Raw genomic sequence first — 27,755 nt, forward strand, 5'->3', positions numbered from 1 at the left:
CAGTTGGTTAGACCCCCGGACTTCACCGCAGAGGTCCGGGGTTCGATCCCTGAGCCGGTACCTCTGGAAATTTTTCAATGTACCTTTACCGAGGTTCTGGTGATTCGAAACCCACCTTAAGCTGTAGGTCCCCCCATCGTGTACTTGACTACACTTGATTGCATTATAAAAATGTGTCCGTGACTGATGATATATACCGGGACAGTTAATATACCGGACAGTATAAGCCTGTGACAACATTTCAACACTGAAATGTTTTTTATAATAATAATAATATATCCTGAAAGTTCTGTTAGAATACGTATTTCAATTTCAAACGTCTATTATTCGTATTCATTGCATAATTTGGATCAAAATTTTCGCTATGCTATATATGTACATTAAAGAAACTTTATTTAAGTTGATAGTGTGTTGAAATCTACAATAAACAGCACCATAATTGTTTTTTTTTTTATTAAGCAGAACATACGTTTGACAAGAAAAATTTGTTTTTTCTCCACGGCTGGAAATTTCATCTAAAACGCTTCTTTTTTATAAAAACTTATTTTTGTCACTTAATAATTTTTTTAAACTCCACAAAACAATCGTAAAATCATTTTGAGGCACAAATTAAAATGTATCTTTAAAATTAAACCTAGAAAAGTAACTTTAAACTAATTGCTTTTAATTGAAAATCCTCATATTGTTTCATCTACAGTTACACGATAAAATTATAAATTTACAGCAACTATTTTAAGATTTGTGAATTCATTTACCTGAATGGTCCAAGCTTTAACTTCATCATGACCTGCTGTAAAGAAATACTGCAACTGCAGTGCTTTGTATCCCTGAACTATAATTTTATCTAGTGCACTGAAAAAAAAAGTTTATTAATAGAAAATATAAGAAAGAAAAGATAAACACGTATTTTATCATACAAGAAAAAATATATATGATGCAAATGAAATCTTATCGAAAATATTTACATTTCTACATACACTAAACTAAAAGTCTGAATTATTAGACAAAAAGGTAAATGATTTAAAAAATTACTCTATTTTTTTATTTCGCATTATTATTAAATTTATTATGAAAAATTAGTTTAATTGTATCCTAAAATTTTGGTTGCAAGCACAAAAAAACGAGAAAAAAACAAGAAATTCCATGTGAATATTGCATTTTCAAACTTTGCGACTTTTGGACCACCCTATTTAATATTTATTTACTTAAATGATGAGAAATCTCTTAATAGTATATCGAATGATAAAAATAGTAAAGATTGTTTTCTCAAAAATGTCGATATTGTTAATAATACACTGCATTTTCCATTCTTTCTTCTGATAAACTATTTTTTTCATACTAATATTACTTATATATTTTTAAAATCAAAGTGTATAATTTTTTGAAAACTGCTAACAACAGGCATAATGGAGAAGGGAGCACAATAATAAGATCAATATCTTTCATGGAAATTACGAAAAAGCGTAAGAGATTTATTTGTAGAAATCTTAAATGGTAATTCGAAATAATTTGTTTTTTTTTCACATTTTTTCTTAAGAATTTCTTCTTTTTAAGAAAACTAATTTTTTAAATGTTCAGAAAATCGTTTGATAGATCAACAATCCTTCTTTGGATGGCCACAATTGTATTCACACTCAATCATAACCGTTTATTATATACCGCAAGCTAATACTGTGTTTTCAAAGATGTGCAAATCTGAGGTTATTCACTAAATTATTGAAAAACTACACCAGTGGAAAGCAATTTTTGTTAATTCATGTAAAACTCATAATACACCATTTTCGAATAAAACATGATCAACTTTGGATTTGATTTTTGATTTTACTCATGAGTAAAAATGTGGAAATTCAGAAGTAAAAAATAGAAAGCGGAGTGTAAATGACTTCAATAGACTAATATAAAATTAATTTTGTTGTTTAAATCCAACATTCCTAATTTATATAAAATACACTTTCGTCCCTTTTATCCTTTTCCCCCTAATTATCAGAACCCACTGGCCATGCCGTAATATGGTCAGATTGCGTATACATTACGCGGTTTACGAGCGGTCCCTCGAGGGTCAGGACACTAAATGGGACCATTAAAGACACGCCAGAAAGAAAGGATAGTGCGACAAAACGCGAATTCGAACATGATGGAAACTGGAAATTTTCGAACAAAACGAGCGCAGCTTGTGGACCATGGACCGTGGAATATGATTGTCTCGGACCAAATATCGTCTAATGACAGGGTGGGACCAAAGGAGTCATCCGACTCCGACGGCAAAGTCTGGACTGGATTTCGAGACTTCAGAGAATACACATAAAGCGAACGACTTAATACCGCAATTTTATCATTCCTCCAGTCCGAGGCACCCACTTTGTGCATCCGCCGATCTGCGGTCTCGAAATAAAATCACGGCAGTCCTCTGATTACCGGTTGACCCCTTTGCCCAACTGTTTCTGTCTTTCTCTTTCACGCGCTCCCACCCCATGCAAAATTATTTTTATCGTCAATGGGGTACAATAGAGCTTCGATTTCCATGTTTTTAGGCTGCTGTTTCAGATCAAATTAATAGCTGCTCTCAAAATGTCAAATTGGAGTCTGAAATAGAGAACAGAAACGACTTTCAAGTATTCCTAGGCGTTTCTTAATTCTAGACCTAGGGTCTCCCTAAACTTGAAATATTCGAAAAAGAAAAGGAAGATGGTTTTTAAATTGCTGTTTATCTTAGAGGTCTTTATCAATTGTGCAAAAAATGCAGCTATCAAGGAATTCAGGGTGTCTATTTGGCGGATGATTTCTCACGGTCAATTTTTGATTTGTCCCGGTTAATTAGTACTTTAATTATTTAAAAACTGATAAAATCAGAATATTTTATTTTAATGTATAATACTCGATCAGAGATTAATCTGAATATCATAAACGAATCTAACAAAATAATGCTCTTTATGCTAATTTTCGAGACATCTTACACTTTCCTTTAAACAATTAAAAATTCTATTTTTGAATAAGAAAAAAAAAATCACCACCACAGCATAACATATGGACACCCATTTTTTAGTATTTAATTTGTTAAAAATAAAATACAGGGTGTCTACACAAATCCTGGAAAAAAATCCCTGATAATTCCAGGGTTTTTTCCGGTATCTCAAGATTTTTGCAGGTATCCATAGGTATCCATAGTACGGAGCAATTCAAATATTTTACATCTTTTAAAACAATCGATTCGGAATATGTATTTAGAAAGCTTTGACAAATTATGTTATAAGATACTCTTAAATATATTAGTAACGTCAATTAATTTAATACTTAAATAATACTGAAAACATGATTAGTAATTTCTTGCATTTTCAACAAGACAGACGAATTTTTAACCAAATAGTGGAATTTTTATGAAAAAAGATTAATTTTATGCCAAAAAAGACCATTTTAAAAAAATTAATTAATTTCAAATAAAAAAGTGGAATTTTCAATTAAAAAAGGGTCAAATTTCAACCATTTAGTTGAATTTTGAACGAAAAAATATTAGTTTTTAAGAAAAAGTGTAATGGTTAAATTTTCAGTTTAAAAGATTTATTTTTCACAAAATTAAATAAATTTTTCAATTGAAGTGATGAATCTTCGACTGGAATAGATGAATTTTAAACCAAAAAGATGAATTTGTAATGAGAGTGTAACTTTCTACTAACTCCCATAAAATATGCATGTTAAACAGAATAAAAAAATAAACGAAATAGTTGAATTTTCAAAAAAAAAAAAGACAAATTTCGAAACGAATCAAAGAATTTTTGACAAAAGAGTTTAACTTTCTACTAAAAAGATAAATTTGCATCTGAAATGATGAATATTTAAATAGGACACTTAAATTTTCAACAAAAAAGATAAGTTTTTAAAAAAGAAGATTAATTTTCAAACGAAAAGATTAATCTTCCATCAAAAAGACCATTTTTAAACAAAATACCTAATTCAATGAAATATTAAAACTTTCAACTATAAAAGAAAAACTTTCAAGCAAATAGGTGAATTTTTAATTTAAACCAAAAAGAAGAATTTTTATCAAGCGTTTAACTTTCTGCCAAAAAAGACGACTTTTTAATCAAATTCATTAATTCTCAACCAAACAGTTTAATTTTGAACTAAATGAGATCAGCTTTTAATAAAAAGTGGGATTGTTAAATTTTCAGTTAAAAAGAAAATAAATTTTCCACACACTAAAAAATTTCAACCAGTGGTGAATTTTTAACTAAAATGATAAATCTTCAACTGAAATGGACACATTTTAAACCAAAAAGCTGAACTTTTAACAAAAGAGTTGTTCTTTCTACCAAAAAAAAAAAAATGAATTTTCCAAAAAGAAGATTAATCCTTCAATAAAAATACGATTTTTAAACAAAATACATAAGTAGAGAAATAGTTGAATTTTCAACTAGAAAAGACAAATTTTCAAACTGACAGGTGAGTTTTTAACTAAAATAAAAATATTAATTTTCAACTAAAATGATAAATCATTAATTAGAACTGTTGAATTTTCAACAATAAAAATTCCCTAGCAATTCAAGGTTTTCCAGGCAGAGTGGACACACTAAAAATAGATGAAAAGCTACTTAAATTCTGAATAAAATAAATAGTTCAAAATTTAATGTATTGTTGAATTTCAAATAACATCCGAAATATGAAACATTTTTAAATATTCTTGTGCTCATTTTAAAGGTAAATGTAAACAAATTTCCTTACATCGTGCAAGACGTTCAAGTCACTTATTGGAGCAAAAAGCTTTCGAAAATGTAAATATAATTTGTTGCCGAGGGTAAATTTATGCTGATAAGTTGTTGCAAGTCTCTAAAAATTTACCTTAAAAATGAGCCTAAGAACATTGAAGAATCTTTATAATTTCATATCTTCTTGATAATTTCATATCTTTTTGAAACTTTAGTCGAAAATATTCGAATTTGAGCTATATTTGCAATAGCTACTTAAAAAATTGACAATATAACTTTACCTACAACTCATTTCATTCAAAATTTAGATAGCTTTTGATCAATTTAAGAGAAAAATGATGAAACTTCGAATCAATAAATTGAAAAAATTTTGAATGCTTACAAATGAGTGTGTGCCAATCACTGAATCAAATCCCAAGTTATTTCCCGGTTTTTGCATTTGGATTTTAGAATGTAATTTAGAATAACCTCCGGCGGAAGAAAAATTTTTTGACCCAAAGTCTATATTTTTCTGGTTTTAGTGTAGTTCACGCGCACTTCCTGAATGCGGATGACCCACTGGCCGACTCGCGGCGGTATCTGTGATTATACCCTCTGCCGATAAGGGCGTAGAGTTTTCTGTGCAATTTTGCAAGAATCTGAATAGCCCTGCATAAAAAATATAATGTTTCTCAGCCGCCTGTTTTAACGTTGCTCAACTATAAAAGAGGGATGTACACGTGTCTAGACGTTGGGGGACTCGAAACTTGGAACCCACTATTACTCTTACCATAGTTAAAAACCTGTGGGAACCAATTTCTCTCGAGTCTACGAAGTTTGAATTTGATGAAGATTTTAAATAATTAGAACTGGATCATCAAAGATTTATCAGAAAATGAGTTTATGTTTGTTTTTAGTTATTATTTTTCGTACCTAGTGACTTTACTTTCCTCGTAATATTTTTCTCGCTCAGCCTCGTCCATGTCAATCACTTTGTTCTCGAAGGCTCCGCTGAAGGGAATCAGAGATGCACCAGGATCATTTTTATCAACCCATTCTTTGATCTTGATTAACCTTTCAAAGAAAATTTATGGTTAGAAAAGATATCTCTTTCAGGAAAAACAATTATAAAATCAAAATGTAAGAAATAATATCTGAATAGGAATAAATAATACAATGATCTAGATAGGAATGCATGACAAATAACTGCAAGAGATCTCATCTATGAAAATTATCCAACAAACTGCTGCATCATTGTTTTCAATTATTTTTTTACGGATGTGAAAAAATGGTATTACGGACGCGAAGAAAATGACTGTCATTGCGAGGTGTATTAACTTAGATCCAATGACAATCGTATGCTAATCATAGGTTGATTCGTATTTGATAGACATCAAGCGTTTAACACTCCAGAGGGTAAATTGGATATCATTCTTTTCAAATGTATTCCTATCAATTCCACCTGAATAATTGAATTAATAATCACACGTAGTTCGTGTTGTGAGCAAAGCAATGTGCATTTTTCATTCTGCATTCTGTCGCAAGAATCGCTTTTATGAAGTTTTTTTTATTCCTAGTTTACTGTGGTTTCATTTTACAACTTACCACTTGTTCTTCTTTCGAATGTAATCTTTTTCCGATAGGTTCACTAGGTAAATTACTGGCTTTGACGTCAGGAAAAGATATTTATTCAGCACCTCAATCTGAAATATTTTATACGTGGGAAATTAGATATATAGAACTTGTCCCCTATATTTGTGAAATTCAAGGTTACTGGATAACTTTGCCTACATTCCAGATAAAAAAATAAAAAATCAATTGAAACTTCTGCACTTGGCCTGGAGCAGTTCTCAAGTCCGCGGTCAGTTAGGCATTCCACAAAAAGATTCAATTGCAATAAGTTCCCGGAAATGTATAGTACCTACCGAGTTTTTCAATTTCTATTAACTTCCCAGATTCCCTTAAAAAATCGCGTTCTCTGAATCTATTTAAAGTACATATATAAAAAACTCACATCGTTTAAACTCCAGTCGGCGAATCGAATATGGTTCTTATCATCAACAAGAATTGTTTTGACTTTGAGAAGAGTCTCCTGTAATGAAAAAAAAAACAAAGAAATTATTTACTAAAATTAGTTTCAGTACCAGATAATAAGTTGTTACTGAAATATTCAATAAGGAAGCAGTGCACGGTTTAAATATTAATGGGGAGACGCAACTGCATCTGGAGACGATTAGTTTCTTGTGAAAGAGTAAGAAGTAAATTGAAGCAAAAGATTTAAGTACTGCAGCGGCAGAATAGAATCGCGGGGTCTCAAAAACTTTTTCGCAAATTGCTAAGAATAAGAGCTGCTGGAAATTGCAAAGAGCCGATCCGCGGAAGGTGGTAATCCTTTACTGATTGATTCGTTCCAGGAAGTGCTTGCGTTCTTTCCCACCCGCGCTCTTAATTTTCTTCAGTAATTTTGCAAGACCAGCAATATTCTCAGCGAATTTGCGCGAATTCTACTTACTTTTGGCGTGCAGCTTGGTACCGAAACCACTGCTTTTCGTGACAAGGAACACTTATGCGAAATTTTCGATCACGGCGGTCCCCTAGTTAAAGCGGAAAAAATACAGGTATGCACCTCGGGCGCATTGCACGTGTGACTATCATTTTGTTAATTTCAACAGGTCGTTAAGGGGGTAAAGAAACGATTTCTTCATTGAATATTGACAAAGGCTGATTTCAGGACGTTTTGTTTGACCATTCAAATCAGAAGATCTTTAATATTTATCATGTCAATACTATAGAGGACCTGAATTTTAAGTCATTCAGGGTAGCCAATGGACCAGAACACTTGTAAAATTGTAAATCCGGGGAAAGTAGGGAATTAATTTTATATCAAGAAAGTTACACAATCACTTTAAAATTTAAGTTTCACTTGATATCATATGAAACAATGTGAGATTGCACGAAATAGTTTAGAAATTATTTTAAATGGCTATAATTTCAATGGAATTTTTTACATTTTGAAGCGCTTTTAATTTTAAATTGTTTAATGTTAAAGGCTTCGTGTCTGCGAGCAAATGATTTTTTCATCAATGAATGAAATTAAAATTCAATACTTTTAGATTTAAATATATAAAATTGTATGGTATAAAACAGAAATTTTTGAAATTTCTAGATAAAAAAAAAATGATTTCAAACTGGCAGTATTAATATTTCAAATTTGTGCAAATGAAATCCTTGTAAATGCAATAATTAAAAAATTTTAATAATAAAAAGTCGAGAGTTTCAAATTCAAAACTACAAAATATAATTCAAAATAGGTTGGCTTTAAATTGAAATTGTTCAAAGTGGCAGAACGTGAAATAAAAACGTTTAGCACTTTAATTATTATCATTATTATTTCAGAACTAAATAAATCAAATGCAGTGGAACACTGAAACTAGGCCAGTTTTGGGGCTGGAGGAGGTGGGGAATTATCCAGATAGAGGACCGTTTCGTAAAGAACGCTTTTTTGTGTTCAGGCCTGAGCGACAGCCGCCCACACCGCGCAAATTTCCTGCTTGCGGCGAGCGCAAAAATTCTCGGAAGAACTATAACAGGGGGCCCTATCTCTAGGGTTCACTGTGATTAAAGATTAAAACTTTTTAAATTTAAATTTTTCAAAGGAAATAATATTAAAATGAAAACTATAAGAACCGTGACTTGATTTTTTACACTATTGACGCTTTTCAGGTCAAGAATATAAAACATGGCAACCCTCTAGTTGATTTTAATGAAACTCAGTGCAGTAGTAGTGAATGATGAGAAATATTTGTTGGTAGAAGGATTGTCGAAAATTTGGAAAATTCTGGGAGCCACGCGATTTTTAAATTTGAGATTGACTTTCCTTTCAACTGTAATCTTTCCGATCCTTTTTCGGATTCTAATGGAACTTATAGGCATTTTGTCAAGCAAGATGCTGCTTGAAGTGAAATATGGAAGAACATTCTTTTGAGGAATAAAAAAATAATAAAAAAAGTTTTTATTGAATTTTTGATTTTTTAAATTCATATTACTTGTTTCTTTTACAATAAGTTTTATTTAAAAAAAAATGAAAACAATTTATTTAATTGAATTTTTGATAACAAAAATTGTTTTCATTTTTTTATTGAATTTTTGATTTTTTTAGATTCATATTAATTGTTTTTTTTACAATAAGTCTCATTTTTCAAAAAATGATGGAGACTTGTCTGGTTCGTGAGTTATGCATATTTAAACAGCATCAGTCCAGTCGCAATGCTACTGGACTGCTGTTCCATCGACCATCAAAGTCCGTCAAATATCCACTTAATAATTGTAGCTTATTTTAAATAACCGATTCCCGGTGAAACATGATAACACAACAACAAATCGTTTCGAATTTTACATTTTTTTGAAATCTAAACTAGTTCCAGATTAAAAATGTGAGCAATACCTAATATCGTTCAAAAATTCGTTATTTTTTTAATTCTTTCAAAATTAACGGTTTTCTTTAAGATAACCGATTTCCAGTTTAAAACACTAACATAACCTTAAATTATTAAAAAATAATCAATCTTGTTTGAAATCTATATCGAAATTACCGGAATTAAATCTAATAATTTTTTACTACAAAAATAACAACAGCCGAAAAAGGACTACCAAAATCCAAAATTGTTAAAAGATTCTAAATCTTTTGTTCAAATTATAATGTTTCTTGTTTGAAAACTCAAATTTTCACGTCAAATGTATCCTAAAATGTCTAAAAAATTATGAATCTTCTTAGAAATCTGATGATTTTTTAATATAAATTTTAATTAAGGACCAAAAACACGAAAACAATCCGAAACCGATAAGACTTGTAAATTTGATTATTTGGTAACTTTTGGTTTAAGCATACGAATTGTAAATAATATCGCACGACCAAAACCTAAGGATGCTGAAAAATTGATTAGTGTCCACTAATTTATGTTTTTCAAATGAAAGTTTAAAAAAACAAGGAATATGATTATAAAAAAAAGAGAAATAAAATAAAATATAGCGGTTTCCGTAAAAAAAGCCAATCAATAAATTGCTTTTATTTTTTTGGTGAAAATGTTGTTCTTCCCTATTTTTTATAATACAGCATCTTGTTTTACAAAATACCTTTATATTTCATTAGAATCCGAAAGACACTCTCAGAAATGTAAAAATTTAAAGAAAAGTCGACTTCAAATTTGAAAATGATGTAGCTCCAGAACTTAAATATTTGTTTAAAATACCCAAGTGCTCGGGTTTGATTTGTTCGGCAGTATGTTTTAGAGCACTACAAAATAAGGTACACCTATTTTTTATACATACCCAAATTGAAGTGAAATTTAAAATGAAAATAAATTTTCGCTACGATAATAAAACTGGTACTGTTACAATTATTCAAGAAAACGAAAATTTACATTAGGGTGCTTTACCCTGTTTAAATCTGACACGGAGTACAAAAAGATATAACGTGTTGTATTTTTTACACTACTTCATTAATCATTAAAAAAAATTAACTTGTGTGAAAATCAGGAATTTTTATGTATTTTAGTCATAGGGGGTGGTTAACCCCAGTTTAAGGGGATGATGGTTAAAAATCAATATTTTACTGCATTCTAATAACATAATTTCAGTCTAAGCACAGTTTACACTGCCTTTTAAATGATACATTTCACTGAAAATTATATTTCTCAAGTGATTAATCGAAAACTTCAAAGTGTGATTTCACCCCCTAAATATGAATTTGGATACGTACAAAAAACACGTGTACCTTATTTTTTATTTACCTGAAAAAACATGCTTCAGGACGAATCTCTTCCTTTGAAGCAAACATTTTACTTTTAAAAATTGCTTTCTTTCTTATCAATCAATACCTAATTTAAATCCCAGCTTGAACTTTATTGAAAAAAACACGAAAAAACAAGCTGCTTAGCCACATTTCAACGTACTTTATAAAATGGATAATATTTTTAAGTAGTAGAATATACAATTTAATCATTTTTGATTCAATCTTTCCAAATACATTTGTTTTTAATATTGGACAGCAAAACTTGTATCAGAAAGCGTTTCAAATACAATTTTGATTGCCCTCAAAGTGTCTAAATTTGAATTTTGAATCCTAAAGTGTTAAACGCTTCAAATTTATGATAGTTACGCGACAGATTCAATAATTTTGAGAATCTTTTCTCAATATATATTTAATTAGAGAAATTAGAGCACTAATGCCCTTCATATTATTAAAAAGACATTAAGAATACAACAAAACAATTATTCCAAATACAAATTGTGTAGTATAAACATTTCAATTTGAAAATTTAAACAACCAAAAAAAACAAATAATTAACAGAAAAAAATGTTTGGGAATCGGAAAATGACTGAATTGGTTTTAGAATATTGAGTGACCACCCTGAGATTGTTAGTCGGTTTTCCAATTCAAGCTTGGATTAAGGAACAGATTTTGTTTCTATTGAAACCATTTTTCTTGCCAGAACTTTCTTCAGCAATTCTCAGAAAACCAGGTGGTCTCTCTGTTATCAGCAGTAGTGTACATACAATAGGTATTAAAATTTATTTTTGATCTAAGGTAGAAGTCATTACAAGAGTAAGGCTATAAACCAAACTGATAATAATCTTAGACAAGCGCTATAGTTTTGCTTTATAAAAAGCATACATTTACTCAAGAGGCTCGTACAGTGTTCATATGATGACGATGATGATGATGATCGTAAGTGGTAAACACATGACCCGTTCCTTGTGAACTTTGCGGTGAAATCAAGGATCTCGTGATCGCGTACTATTTACATTGGCCCGAAGTGCATAACGGAGCGACATTTCGATCGATTTTGCCAACTAGGCGCGGTCTACACCCACACGTAATTGTAAAACATAGATATAACCGGTCTCCCAAACCGATTACATTCAATTTCCTGGCGCGAAGCCCTCTCGTTATTGTAAAAGGCCGGATCACCCACTTGGATTTGTCGGATACGATCTTGGCTATTGTAGTGACCGCCCGGTCCTGATACATCGCCGAGGTAATAATAATGGTAATAAGTAGGACGGCAGAGATCCGAGCTTGTTTTTACTAGAGGGCTTTCAATTTTTTAAATCGGGGATTTAAGAGCCAATATGGTAAGTGAAATTCTCCGAGTCCACAATTCTGATACTGATGGTAGCTGATAAAATAGCATAGTAAAGTTTGTAAATGTGGATTCTTAAAATATTAAACTATGGGATTTTAAAAGGAACCGGCACTGAATACATTGAAAAAAGGTTCTTGTGTATTTTACTGAGATTAACTGCTCTTTTAGTTTATACAACTAGTACAAATTACTGAAAAAAACTTGGACCGATTATGCCTAGCTTTTTAGTGCGAGGTTCTTTTTTATTTTATACAATATACTTCCAGGATGGCCTGTTTTCTCGGTAAAAAATTACTTTTTTTCCCGGCTGACTCTTAAGCGATTACGGTAATAATTATTTTATAATAATTACTTTATTATATAACTTTTGAAAATAATTAAAAGTTTTGAACGCCATGGTAAACTATCACGGCCAGCTTCGATTAAGTTCAACTCAAAAGTACTTGCACATCCAGTTTTTCTTTTGTACGTGGTTCGGGGATGCTTTCCGGTTATTTTGAGCCAAGAAACAAAAAAATCGTACTACGCGTTTTTCAGAAAAAAGATTTTTTCATTATTAACAATTAAAAATCTCATTTTTCTCGAGAATGACGCAAAGTACGAATAGCAATTCCATAGTTCCAAATTGTTCCTCTTCCCGAAATCTATAAAAATGTACCCTTACCAGATGTAGATCTTGTGTATTTTAAGAAAAATTATTTAAAAAAAAAGTATGCAAAATATATTAAAGCGACCAAAATAGCATTCAATTTGAAAAATTCAAGATATTATAGTTTTAAGATTTTTTTTAGTTGAGTATCAATATCAAATATCTGGTAAGGGTTATCATTTTAAAGTTTCAGGAAGGGAGACGAATTTGAATATTGATACTCAACTAAAAAAAAGTTAAAAAAAAAATAAGCTCTTGAATTTCGTCAAACTAAATGCTATTTTAGTCGCTTTAATGTATTTTTCATACTTTTTTTTAAAATAATGTTTATTAAAGTACACACGATATACATCTGTTAAGGGTATATTTTTATAGATTATGGAAAGAGGAACAATTTTGCAGTATGAATTGCTATTCCTATTTTGCTTTGTTTTCGAGAAAAATTAGATTCTTAATAGGTAAAAATGATTATATTTCTTCAATTTTAGAGATTAACACCTATTATTCATTATTATACATTATTATATGGACATTATATATTATATACATTATATACATTACATTATATACATTATTATATGGAAAATAGTCTTTACACATTCAGCGAACTAAAAATAAACGTTATAGCTCGTTAAATTAAAGGCTATTTTAGTCGATTTTTTCTATATTTTTGGAAAAATTTATTAAATCAAACAAAATCTATATCTGGAAAGGGTACAATTTAATATATTTCAGGAAGCTAAACAATTCTGAACTATAAACTGCTATTCATATGTTGCGTAGTTTTCCAGAATAATGAGATTTTTAATTGTTAAAAATAAAAAAAAAATTTTTTCTCAAAAACGCGTAGTAAGATTTTTTTGTTTGTTGGCTCACAATATATATAAGGTAAATGATTACAACCGTGATTTTAGACTTCGGAGATAAAAAATACAAAAAGATGAATTTTCAACAAAAAAGTTTATTTTCAACCGAACAGTTGCATGTACAACCAAGTAGTTTAACTTTTAAGTAAAAGAGACAAATTTAAAACAAAAAATGTGCCCACTAAGCGGGTACATTCTCATCGCGCGCTGTGCGCGCGGCTCGTCTCGCTTGCAAGATTGAGCGCGCCCAGGGCGCGCAACTTTTGCTTCTCGCGTTTCGCGCTCGATTATATATTTACGTCGCGCTACGAGCTCGGCCTTTATATTTTCGCACATTCTTGCGCAAACATTTTAAAATTAAGACTTAAAACATCAACCACTGTAATTTTGTAATTGAGAATTCTCTTTCGTTAAAAGAGAGTTTGAGCGCACCTACGGCATGCGACTGATGGCAATTGCACTCCGCACTTAGTCTTTGCATTTCTTCCACATTCGGGCACAGACCTTTTAAAATCAAAGGTGAACGGACCGACAACTGTAATTTTGTAATTTTGAACTCTCTTTTGTTAAAGCTCTTTTGGCTTTAACGAACACATTCTCATCACGTATCTCGTGCTTCGCACTCGATTTTATCCAACATGTAAACTTTTCTACATCAGACATAACACTTTTGTATCAATTATAATACCTTTTTATGTAACTCTGTCTGAGATTACTTATTAAAAAATTGCAAAATAAAAAGCAAATTGTATTTATCATGATTATTTTTGTATTTGTTTCTTATTTTGCTTTAAATTGTATTCTAAGCTGCTCTGAAACATGCATCATTTCAATAAATGTATATCATTACAATTCACAATATGCATAAAAATTGAATCACACTAATACTTATTTCCTTGTTTTTATAATTTTTTATTTTCAATGTTGTTTTTTACGATCGAATAAAAACTACTGCGCATCTGCATAGGATCTAATACAGGAACCTATACAGGGTCCTATATAGGAGCCTATGTCCTCTTTCGTCTTTTCTGCGCTTTTTCCAAAAAGTTCATTTTTGCATTTTTTTCTTATGTTTTACGATTAAAAGAAGATCTACTCGCTCAATCAAAAAATGATTAATAATAAATTTATAGATCTTTTTAGGCGAACAACTTCTGTCTGGTAATTTAAGTTCGTACCTTGTGTCGCTTTTTCAAACAAATTTAATATTTTTATTTTGAATGATATTTTTTACGACTATAGCAAAAACTACGTGTCCTATCAAAAATTATAGCTCTTTTTTGGATGAACAATTTTTGTCTCATTTTTTCTCGTAGCTTATATCGAAAAGTGATTCATTATAAATTTGTAGTTCTTCCCAGGGCGCGCAATTTCAGCTTTTTTAATTTTTTCGTATCTTGCATAGTTTGACTAGAAAATGGAATTTTTCATTATTTTTGGTACGATTAAATTTGGAATGTTCAACTTTTCGACCAAATTAAAAAAGTTTTTATTGTAGTCCTGTAGGGATTTCAAAAAGCAAAGTTTTTCTTCTCTTTGCTTGGAATTTGGAATTTTTACCTTTTCGACCAAATTAAAAAAATTATTATCGTAATCTTGTAGGGCTTTTAAAAAGTAACGTATTTTTTCTCTTGATTTTTTTTCGTATCATGCGTTGTTTGGCTTAAAATGTTCATTTTAATTTGTTTTTTTTTTATTTTGAAAATGCTCTAACTCTGGTAATTTTTGATTTTTCAAAAAAAGTCATGAGGATAAATTGTTCAACTTTTGAAATTCTATAAATAACCGTACAGAGAATTTTGGATTTTTTAAAAAAGTGGTCTCAAAAATATTCAAAATGTGCCCACTTTTTGAATTTTTATCCAAAATGGCTGGCTGACGAACTGGACCTTTAGCTTAGGACATTAAACTAGTGTGCTAAAGGGCAATCTAATAGATTAATTTTTTCGAAAGTTATCGTGTTCACAGACATACAGACAGACATACATACAGACATATAGACAGACACATTCGTAAAAACCTGTTTTTCGGTTTCAGAGGATCTCAAGACGTGGACATTTGACAAAAACTGGGGGGGGGGGATCAAATTTTACACAAATATAATAATATAATAATAATAATAATAATAATAATAATAATAATAAAGAGCCTCGGTGGCTCAGTTGGTTAGACACTCGGACTTCACGTCAGAGGTTCGGGATTCGATCCCTGAGCCGGTACCTCTTGAAATTTTTCAATGTACCTTTAGCGAGGTTCTGGTGGTTCGGAACCCACCTTAAGCTGTAGGTCCACCCATCGTGTACTTGACTGCAACCCAGTCTGTCAATGATGGGGTAAAAACCAGGCTTTGTCCAATATGTCTGGGCAGACTGCTCTCATCAAATCACTTGATTGCATTATAAAAATGCGTTCGTGACTAATGATATATACCGGGACAACTCCGTGCAAAATGATCAAATAAAAATCCAACTCTAACCAAAAATGCCTTCGACATGTTGGACAGTATAAGCCTGTGAAAACATTTCAACACAGAAATTTTTTTTAATAATAATATCTAAAAAGTGGAATTTTTAACCAAACAACAGAAATTTCAACCTAAAAAGATGAATCTTCAACCAAATTATCGAATTTTCAAACAAAAAAGGTTAAATTTCAACCAAAAACAATTGCATTTATGTTAAAGAAAAACTAGAACTTTCGATCAAAAAGGAGGATTTTTAAAAGAAAACAGTTGAATTTTCAACCAAATAGTAGAATTTCTAACCGAAAGGGACGAATTCTGGATCAAATTTATAATAATAAACTTTTAATTAAAAAGAATTAACTCTCGATAAAAAGATGCATTTTCAAGCAAATAGTTTAATTTAAAAAAAAAAATTAAATTTTCACAAAAAGAGATTAATAAAAAATGACCATTTTAACCACAAAATATTCCTTTTCTACTAAAATATAAATTTCCACAAATAGGACAAATTTTCAACAAAACAGTTGAATTTTCATCCGAAAAATATGACTGGAAAAAATTCAATTTTCAATCTTAAAAGACAACTTAACAACGAAATAGTCGAATTTTCATTCAAAAAGTAAACTTTTGAACCAAAGGATATGAACTTTCAACAAAAAAAAAGACTTTTCTTACAAAAATTGAATTTTTAATTCAAAAGGACCAAAGTTCTATAAAAAAAAAACGAATGTTTAACAACACAGTTAAAACTTTGACCAAATGAGAGGAATTCTGTAACAAAAATATAATAGTAGACTTTTCAATTAAAAAGAATTAACTTTCAATAAAACATAGTAGGAGTTTCTTATTGGGTTCTATTAATTCAGTTCTCACTTGAGGCTAAAAACAAAAAAAGATCTTATAATAAACAATAAAACAAAACAATATAATTTAATGGCCACGAAAAGACTGAAAGAGAATTAGTTTTATATATGAAGACAAAATATATAACACGTTATCTTATGGCATGATCCAACTTCAAATTAGTTTTTATCGAAAGGCGGTTTTAGAATTTGTTTGCTTGACATTTAAAGTATCCCTAAATTGTATTTTATTACAAGCTTTACATTCTTTAATATACGGTATAAAAGGAGCATGATTTTTTGAACGAAACATTAACTTTGAAATCATAAAGACATAATCATCTTTGATATATTTTTACATAAATGGCTAGTAAAACTGGAGGTGATTCCAAACACATTTTTTCCCCCGGTCAGTGGCCACTATGACATCAGAAAATTTAATTCTTTTCAAGTTTTAAAAATTGGGGTATAATAATAAATAATATATAAAAAATATTTTTTTAAATATAGACTTCTTTCTTGAATGTTGTCAATCAGAAAAGTTTAAATTATTTTCAAGTTACGTGCTTTTCAATTTGAACTTTTGCAATTTAAACTAAGAATGGGAAATTCAGGGTCGCCGTTTAAATCGAAGAGAACAGTTCCCGGTCATTTCCCGGATTGTAAACATTTATTACGGTCAATGAAATTTAAAAAATCAAACTATATTCAAGAATAAACAACAAATTAAAGCATTCAAAGTGGAACTCTTGAATTTCAAATTTTGAAAATTGAAGTTTAAAAGTTTTTAATTTCATAAATTATGAATTCAAATTCTCAATAATAATTTACACATATAAAATGGAAGGTAATAACACTTTTAAATCGAACAATGTTAAATGAAATGCAAATAAAGTGAAAAAATGAGAACTTGTATATATTATAGAGTTTAAGGATTCAGATTAAGTACCAAAAATATAAATCCACGTTAACATTTTCAATACTCTAAATTAAAAAATCAAGCAATGAACTTTACAATTTTTCAAAATTATATTATTTTAAGTAATTTTAAGTTTGACAAATTAAAAATTGTAAAATATATTTTTTTAGCTTAACAGTTCTTAAATTAGAAGTTAAATTATTTGTATTGTAAATAGTTTAAGCATCCCTGAAAAGCTTTAAAATTTTATTTTAAAATCTTGAGAAATCTAGAAGTGGTTAAAAATTTTCCCAAATTTAAAACAATGTTTGAAATTTTTTTCGACACTTTTAAATATAGTTTAAAAAGGAATTGAATTTTTTCTACAATTTATAGAAAATTCTGCAAATTGAAAAAAAAATCCTTAAAAATTGAATTTATAAATAACCATAGAAGTGCGTGTACTGACAAAATTCGTTTATCTGTACCGAAATTTTTGTGCAAATACTTACAGACGAATTTAAAACAAAATGAAAATTTTTGCAGATTTCAAACAACAAATTTAGAAGCTTTTTAAGAATTGTGAAAGATTTCAAAGAAATAAAAGCATTTTCATAAGATTCTTAGGAAAATTGAAAACGATTTTTTATTTTGAAAAATTGTTGTAACAGAAAGTTTAAAAAGATTTTAAGAGATTTCAAAAATTATCAAAACAGAATTTGGAAGACTTGACGGATTTTTTTTAAATTTTCACGGTTTTTCAAAAATTGTAGGAAAACTTCGATTAATTTAAAAATATGTTTAGAAGTTATGAAAAAAATAATAACACACTTGGTTTAAATTACTTGAAATAATTTTAAATTCTTTATTAATTTTGAATCTTTTCATAATTTCTAAATATCTCTTAAAATTACTCAAACTTTTTCTACAAATAATAAGTGTTCAACTGTTATTTATACATCACAATTTAACAATTTCACATAATAATTAAACATTTTTGAAATTATTAATCAAACAATTCAATATCAAATTGTTTCCTTTTAAATATTTGGTTTCAATTAACTCGTCTTAAATGAACAATGAAATATTGCTAAATATTAAATACTTATTCTTTTTATAAATTAAAAATGTGAAATTAAATGTGTTGAAAATTGAATAATTTAGAATTAAACAATATTTTAATTTTAATGAAACCATTTAATCACGACTATATTATTATGGAGTTACTTTAAGTTGAAAATAGTTTATAAAGTTTTTAACGCACGTTTGTATTTTTAATGGCTAACAAAAATTAATAGAAATAATATATTAATAAATTTATTTATTAAATTTTAATATGAAAAATAATATAAAGGGAGACCTAATACTTTAAATTAAAAATAAAATTATCGGAATAAATGATATATTAATTCCAATTCTCATGAAGACTTTCGAATTGAAACAGTTCCAATATGGAAATTCTAAAATTTTAAACGGATCTAGAATCGTTTATCATATCAATTATTGTTCAGATTTTTATACTTAATGTACAGATCTATGTTAAAATTAATTAATTTATTTATATTTACAGTTGATTAAATAAAACAGTTTTTTATCAAAAACGCTCAACTTCAAATGCTTTTAATTTTTAATTGTTTAAATCTTCAAGACTGCACTTTGATTATTTGAAAAACTGTTGAAATCGAACTTGGGCATTTCCCGGTCTCAGAAGAAATCAGTTATCTTCCAATCAATAGAAGTAGATATATCTGGACGTGAAAAAATTACTGAAATTTGTTTGGATTAAAATTAGAATGTAGTCGATATCACTATTGGTACCTACGTCTGGTTCGATGATATCTTTCACAACGAGGTGCTCGCCAAGTCACGTCGCCCATGGCGCGACACCATTGACTAATCATTGCAAACGAGATGGTTTGTCATCAGATTGCAATGTAAGGATCATCAAAAATCATTTAATATATACCGGACCAAGATCTACCATTAGAATCGTTTCCACTTATTTAAGTTCCCATTCAGAAATTAAATTGCATCAAAAGATATTGAATGATCACGAAGTACAAATAAGAGAAATGGCGATTGAGAACTATTCGAATAATCCGTTTATGAAGAAGATGAATCGACGATTTGATACTAATCTTCAAATCCCTTTTCGTGTTCCACGTATGTCAGAATATAGACGCCGTCATTGATGGACTTTATGAATGAAATTATGACCACTGAACTATTATAACATAGATACTTAATTTACTCACGTATTCAGGCTTGAGTTTCTTATCATTGCCTCGTACTACCAGCTTTTCCAATTTCTCTAAGTGGACATTCAGGAACTCAATGTCTTTCAATCGTAACTCCTCACTGATTATCTCCAAGTCTCTAACAGGATTGACGTCTCCTTCGATATGCGTTACATCGTCGTCTTCAAAAGCTCCTGCAAACAGAGAAGATAGCGTTTCTTCAACTTCTGAAGTTTCTAGAAATAATGTATAATGATGAAGAATTTAAAACATTTGTAGAAATATAAAAATGATAAACTCCTGTAAGTAGGGTTGCTAATTATAATTCCTTCGTAAATTGTGAACATCCTTGCCACGGAAAGTGTAAGAAACTATTGGATTCTAGTTTTCCGCTCTTCTTTAGAGAAATACAGGGGCACTTTGCGATATGACCGCAAGAAAGGTTCTCGTCCATTATTTAAGAGAGCGGTACCCTCAGTGCGAAAATTACAGTTCGGTTTAATTACTAAAATTACCACCTGCCAAGACGCGATGCCGTTGAACGCCACAACTACTTGGAATGTTATCTGATGCGGAATCTAGTACCGGGTTCTTTCTGGTGCGCTTTCCATCTTCGATCCTCATAATACAGCAGGGCGGACCGGATGCTCTTCGTCGAATCATTCCCTCTTACGTCGGTAGGTGAGAAACACGCCAAGTATCGAAAGTATCAATAATCGACTTGGCGGTGTGTAGAGAAGCCGATAAATGAAAAAGCAGAAGGATAACGAGGCATTTTTAGTTTCCTGTTGCCTTAAACCCTTTCTGCTGTACTGCTGCGAATCACGCACCATTTCTGCCGCGAGCCCCTCTTCACATTTTACGAGCTGTGTGTCGGAAGCTGAAGGAAAATTTAATGCTATTCTTATTCCGGGCAAACAGATTTTTATGCGAAAAGGTTCACATTTCCACAATTCAGGTTTCAAATCAAGTCATTTTAATGGGAAAATGTAGAGAACATTTCTGAAGCTAGTAGCGAATATTCAACATGAATACTAATACAAGTATTAGTGATCCAAGATGACCCGAAGTTTTCAAAATTAGACAATCTCCAAATTAAGAAGATTTCGATCTTTAAAAAAATTCCCGCTTAGTTCCTTATCTACATCTATACTACCGACCTTCAATTCCGGTTGAAAATTTTCAAACCAAAATTATTTAAAACATTAAAATATTCGAGATTGAAAATTTTAAATTAGGACAATCAAATTCCACAATCTGAAATAAGCACTGATACTTTTCAAGTATTCAAGACTTTCAATCTGAAATTTAAAAAGAATGAGCAATTGAAACTGCAATTGAAAAGGCTTTAATTTGTAACTGTACAATTTTAAAATAATTCATTTTTAAGCACAAAAATAAATTTTCTAATCTAACAATGTTTGCTTCTGCTTTGAAAGAAAATTTTGTAATTTAAATGTTTCAATTTCAAATTCTTCAATTTTACATACTGCTATTTTTAAATTCTCCAACTTATAAAGCATCAACCTGAAAATATTTAATTTTTAACGTCTGCAATTGAAAATTGTTTAACTATAAAGAATTTCAGTTGAAAATTGTTTAATAACGTTTAGCTAAGTTGAAATTTGTTCAATTAAAAATAATTAATGATAAGCCTTCTGATAAGCCTCCTGAAAAGTGAGCGTTTGATAAACCTTTAAAGAACGGTGGCAGCTTCTGACATATTATTACTTAGTTCCAAACGCCGCCACACTGGCAGATTACTACTATCGGTGAGAAATTTCGAGTTCTCTGGCTTTGACGCTGAATAAGTATGTGAAGAAAAAATGGTAGGTTAATAAACAAAGTTTCATTTTAAAGGTGCAAATGTTGCACGTTAATGAGCAGAAAAGTAATATTCCAAAAAATTATTTGTAGCTTACAGATCTGAATATCTGATGAAAAGTAAGGAAATTTGATAGCTTTTAAAAACAGTGAACTTTGAAGCATATTTTTTTTATAGAAAAAATGATAGGAAAAATCTCAAAAAATTCATGGTGGTACATTAAACATTTCTGAACAGATTGCCGTCGAAAAATTTGCAAAATGTAAATAATTGTTCGTTTTTTGTGAATAAATATGCGAGCGCACTAGCTTCAGTTTTAATGAAGATAATGAAGTGATTTAAATTCGAGGTAGTTAGTTGAACTATCTGTAACAGTTTACAATTTGAAGGAAGTATGTGCTTCTTGTTGTCTTCGTACAAATTGCAACATTTGAAGTCAGTCAATCATTTATATTTTGGAAATTTTTCGACGGCAATCTGTTCAGAAATGTTGAATGTACCACTATGAATTTTTTCAGATTTTTCTTATCATTTTTTCTATAAAAAAATATGCTTCAGAGTTCACTGTTTTTAAAAGCTATCAAATTCCCTTACTTTTCATCAGATTTTCAGATTTGTAAGCTACAAATAATTTTTTGGAATATTAATTTTCTGCTCATTAACGTGCAACATTTGCACCTTTAAAATGAGACTTTTTTCATGAACTTACCATTTTTACTTCACATACTTATTCGACGTCAAAATCAGAGGTCTCGAATTTTCTCGCTGATAGTAAATCCACAAATGACCACTGAATAACGCACAATGTATTCTCTAAACGTACTATGGAAACTTCGATTTCAGCGCTATCTTGGATAAATTTCCGAATCAAAAAAGCAACAGTATGAACATAGATTTCACGGACTAAAAATCTCTGCTCAATTAAACAAATTCCTGGTCAGAAAAATGGTAATTTCCTGGTTTCCGCGGTTCAGTGACCACTTTAGTAATGAATACTGTTAAATCTTTAACAATAATTTGTCATTCTCTAAAATATCTGCTATGATTATCCAAGAAACGTCCATCACAAACTGATTGAGCCAGTCGCTCTCATTTTACCTCAGCAGGTCAGTGGTTTAAGCGAAAAAACGTTGAATCTTATTTCAATAAGAAACTGACTTTGTAAACACTTCATCATCGGCAAAAAATCAATTTCCTCCCGCAGCGATTACTCTGGTAGGTGTTGCTCTGAAAAGGAAAGAGACAGCAGTCCATTGCCATAGAAGTATATGAATTACAATGAAATTATCGAGTACGGATGATCCACTGTTATTGCCGACAATCTGTTATACAGGCATCATTTAAATAATAATAAACGATAAGTGGATGCGTCGAAAGAGATATTCTTATGGTTAGCATTGTATTTATAAGTCTTTAAGTATATACCAGGGACCAGTTACAAGTGCCTGCCCACTCTCTTGCCGGTTGTACGGAGTCAGCAAATAATCATCCTAAACTCGTATACGCAATTTAACGGCAAGTGAGACGATGCGCAACATCCCTGTCATTATCAATATTCCGTACGCGTACTTATGGCAAAGTAACTGGCGCCGCCTCGTGATGATTAGTGCCTTACATTTACTGGTCGCTAATGGGCGTCAATGCCTTAGTTTCGATGTCGCTGCCAAAGACATAAAGAGGGATAACGCGAGGATTGTATTTTGGAAAGGAATTACCTATTGCATATTTCGTATTTCGTAATGCATTTGCAGGTCATTCATCCTATATATCGCTCAACAAAACTCGGAGATCTAGAAGAGAACTAATAAAACCTAGGGATAATAAAAGAGGCCGGAAGGGTTTGATGTTCATAGAATGTGGTCTGCAGTCGTAATTATGAGGAGCGAAAATTGCGTGAAGGGAAATGTAAATCGTAAACGCAGAGAAGCTCTATTGTAGATATTAACACAAAACAATGCTCAAATGCGATTAATTATTAAATTCGTAATTAAATTCCTACCGACAATATAAAAGCCTTGATTTCCCTAATGACCTACATGTACTATCGTTCAAAATCCAACACTTTTAGAATCAATTATCTCTTAAACAGGAAATAAGTGTAGAGTATTGACGCTCGTTGTAATAGAAATTTACTAATCGAGTTTATAGGAATAGTTATTATTATCAGATGGTTATTTGCAAACAATAGTATAAATGATTATGAGGTACCGTTATTTTAATTCTTATCTTGAAACGCGCATTTTGAATAGAGTACAAAAATTACATTGCAATTAAAAAATATACTTACGGCACAAATGAAAGATGCCATCGCAGGCACTAATATGGGAAAGAAAAGCGTTTCCCAAACCCTGACCTTCAGCAGCTCCTTTTACTAACCCAGCGATATCCACCACATTCAAAAATGCAGGCACCTTACTGGAAAATGAAAGAGAACATTAGTTGATAATTTGTTACACTTTTATTAAATTCATTTCCTTAACCATTTACCTTCCTTCACTAAGATTCATCATTTTCTGAGAACCTTAACGAATTGAAAGAAATAATTTTTATTCGGAACATTTGATGCGTTTATATTTAAGGCATGAAAGCCTTCCTATAATATCCAGTTCAAACTTCAAAACATTAAGTTTTAAGATTTAAAAAATCTAAGAACGTAATCCTGTTTCATAATTTTAAACTAAAAATAACGTTCAAGTCACTGGCATTTGAAATTGTACAATTTCGCTTTCTGCGTACCTAAAAACTTGAGGACAAGTTTACTGTCAAATTTTAAATTGAACCATTATTTATAGTTTGAAGATTGAAGAATAAAAAATTTACTAAAAATTTTCTGATTTTAATTAAAATCGTATTAAATTGAACAATTTTACTTGTTTACTTTATTTAATCTCGCGATTACTGAAGGTTTATCTTGATTTTCAACGAAATTTAGAAAATTTAGAAAATTCTTACCGGGGAAAAAAGACCTAACTAATTATTTTGTTAAGATCCATTTTTCACGATACATGTTTGATAGGCCTTTTCGGGAAATTAAGCAGTTACCTGTAGTCTTTATTACTCAATAATTTCGCTCCATCTAGTTTTGACTCAAAAATTATAATTTAATAACTATTACAGAACAATTAAAATAATATGAAACTTTTTAACCTCAAATCAACTTCTCTTCCTAATGAAGTTTACTGAACTTGTTTTTTTTTTGTATGATAGATATGTTTTTGACAATGAGATGCAGGTCGTGATTTAGCTAGCATTTTTCATTACTGAAGGGTTCTCTGATTTATTGTATTTTTAAAATTTTATTAAAGTATTGACTTTTCACGAGGTTGAGGTTATTTTCAAATTCGAAAAATTAAAAATTCGAAAAAATATATAAATGATAAACGTTTAAATCTAATAATACAAAAATTCAAAGTGGAAGCCAAACAAAACACAGGATTTTTTTATTTGGTAATACTGTCAGCATTTATAACTGAAAAAAGATCAAATTGAACATTCAAAAATTGATCAATTTTCAATTCCAAGCATTAAAAATTTCACGTTTTTGGTGAAAATAAAAAAGTAGCTTAAATACAAGATTGCTTCTTCAGGGTTTCCTGGTCCTGCTGCAACCCGGATTTTAAATTAGAGCGTTACTAAATAGAGCTTTTTGCACCTTCAAATTTTTCCTGACCTTTTCCTGCTTCAAAATATAATTATGATTCAATTATTGAATTTTATTCTTGTTCACATGTAGAGCAAAAATCAAAGGTCAGGAATTAGAGTGGGAAAACGTGGCATTTGATGACAATAATGATTGGTATTTAAATGCTAATGCCGGCCTCATTGATCGATTAGCCTTTGTTGCGACGCGACGAGGGTGAAGGTGCGAGGATGAGCACACTCGCAAACGCATCAGTCGGTCGGTTTTCATCAAAGACTGTTCTCTGTATTGTCACGTGCCACGAGGCAGGAGTTGGTTAATGCTCCATGGCAAATGTGATCGCTGATCGGGATACGAAATTTAAAGGATAGAAAACTGAATTTCTACTCTTTGATCCAGGATGACCTCCCTAATTTGCATTTTCAATCCTCCCAAATTATGATCAGGATTGGATGATGACATTTAATTCTGTACTATTCGATTTTATTTTTATATTTATGAGAACTATATTAGAAAAGTATATTGAACATTTAAGGATAATAGTGTTTGTTACAAATATGATATAATAATATTTTAATATATAATACTGAATTAAATAATAAATAATAACCACTCGCTACATGTAAAAATCTGAGCCATTAAATGTTTTTATTTAAAGCAGAAGCATAAATAGAAAAATGCTTAATTATTGGTGACCATAAGTGTTGTTTAAAAAGTATATTTTTACAATGTTAAGCGGCGAAGAAATGAACAACTTATCGAATTGACCGATTGGGTGCAATAACGGTGTTTTTCAATTTTCAAACGTTACTTGTTATTCTTTTGTTCCTATTTTATTTATATAAAAAACAAATGAAAAATAAGTGGCTTCTAAAAATGCAAGAATACTGTGATTGCATCTAAACTTTTAATTATAAAATACTCTAATCTCTGTTTATTGCAGTTCATAAAATTATTAGTACAGTCACACTAATCCTCTTTGTTAAATAATTTTCCACTCTCAGAACATAACTATACAATGAACAAAAGGCAAATTATATCTTTTTTTTTTAATTTTCAACAAGACCTTTTTTCTAAACGAGAAGTTTTTTTGTGGCTGTGTCTAGTCGTCCCGAAAAATTGGAGGAGATAGGAAAGGGGACGGACAAATTCAATACGAAATCTAGGTTTTAAAATCGATTAATATATTTTACCTCCTCAAAGCGTGTTGAAAATGGAAAAAATTGAATTTGGGCTCAAAATATATGACAAAATAAGTTCTTACAGTCACCAATTTTTTTATGTATGTAAAACTATATGTCTAAAGAATTTACGGAAGTACCTATTTTATATTGAAAAAAAACTAGAAAATTCAAAATAGGACAATTTTTTCAATTTTATTTTTATTGAAGCCCGCACAGAAAATTACTTATAAAAATTATAAGAATTAAATGATTAATTTATTATTATTAACAATTACAATTGTTCAGTGAAATTAGCGTTATTTCGGGAATTATTCATCCCAGCTCTTTATTAAAATATAGCCTTTTTCTAATAGTCTTTTTTTTCAGCAATACAACATTTTGTTGGAGGTAATTTCATACGCGGAATACAAAAAAGATAAAATTCAAATTAAAAAAAACATAGTTAATTTTTTATTTTTTATATATTTTTAATATGAAATAGGTGTATGCATTTTTTCGGTATATTGGGAATAGTGACCGACCATTTCACCACCTGGTGCCGTAAACTGGAACTAGAAAGAGTAGATACAATTTTAAAGATGTATTTTAATCTTTGCATAAAAATGTTTTTACGATTGTTTCGTGAAGTTTAAAACAATGATATAATGCTAAAAACAAATCTGCATCTAAAACCAATCGTTTTAGATAGAATTTCCATCTTGTACAGTGAAAAAACATATTTTTATCAAAATTAAAAAAAAACTGTTACTTCACAATTTCATGTAAGTTTCAATGCATTATAAGTTTAAATAAACTTTAATTATTGTATGTAGCGACAAATTTTGTCCAGATTATGCAAAGAATACGAATAATAGACATTTGGAAGTGACAAACGAATTCCAGCCAAACTTTTCCCTAGTAGCACGGACCGTTCCAGGAACGTTCCGCGGAAACCTTCGGAACGTTCCCTGAGCGTGTAAGATGTCCGCCGCTTGGGAACGTTCCAGTGGAACGTTCAAAGAATAAATTATTGTTATTGTTATTATTATCAATGGAGACAATTCGGAGATGAAGCTATAGGACACCACAACTGCAATGTTGAACACGATGCGATGGAAAACTCAATTGAAAAAGTTTGTGTCACTGAGGTTAGGGATATAATTAAGAACTTTAAAAACGGTAAGGCTGCCTGGGTAGACGGTATTAACGCTGAAATGCTTAAATACGGTGGCGCGTGCATACCAAATAGACTGTGCGAATTGATAAATTTATGTTTCGAGATGGGAGACGTACCAGACGATTGGAAAGAAGCGATTATCGTACCAATATACAAGAGAAAGGGAGATA

General features: G+C 30.2%; 1 protein-coding gene across 2 annotated transcripts in view; it reads right to left on the bottom strand.

Moving 5' to 3' along the window:
* Nucleotides 1–27,755, bottom strand: part of LOC117175706 (obg-like ATPase 1) — a 48,848-nt gene that overhangs the window by 3,534 nt on the left and 17,559 nt on the right. Inside the window, exons 4-9 of one of the 2 annotated variants that reach the window (XM_033365468.1) lie at nt 23,893–24,020; nt 19,799–19,974; nt 6,694–6,771; nt 6,285–6,382; nt 5,613–5,753; nt 756–852 (exon numbers count right to left, since the gene is read on the bottom strand). In XM_033365468.1, coding sequence (XP_033221359.1) covers nt 756–852; nt 5,613–5,753; nt 6,285–6,382; nt 6,694–6,771; nt 19,799–19,974; nt 23,893–24,020 — 718 coding nt within the window. Of the gene's footprint in view, nt 1–755; nt 853–5,612; nt 5,754–6,284; nt 6,383–6,693; nt 6,772–19,798; nt 19,975–20,298; nt 20,515–23,892; nt 24,021–27,755 lie in introns of those variants that run through there. The other variant, XM_033365469.1, reaches the window with a different exon arrangement.

The sequence above is a fragment of the Belonocnema kinseyi genome, chromosome 6 (genome assembly GCF_010883055.1).
Source record: "Belonocnema kinseyi isolate 2016_QV_RU_SX_M_011 chromosome 6, B_treatae_v1, whole genome shotgun sequence".
Classification (NCBI taxonomy): domain Eukaryota; kingdom Metazoa; phylum Arthropoda; class Insecta; order Hymenoptera; family Cynipidae; genus Belonocnema; species Belonocnema kinseyi.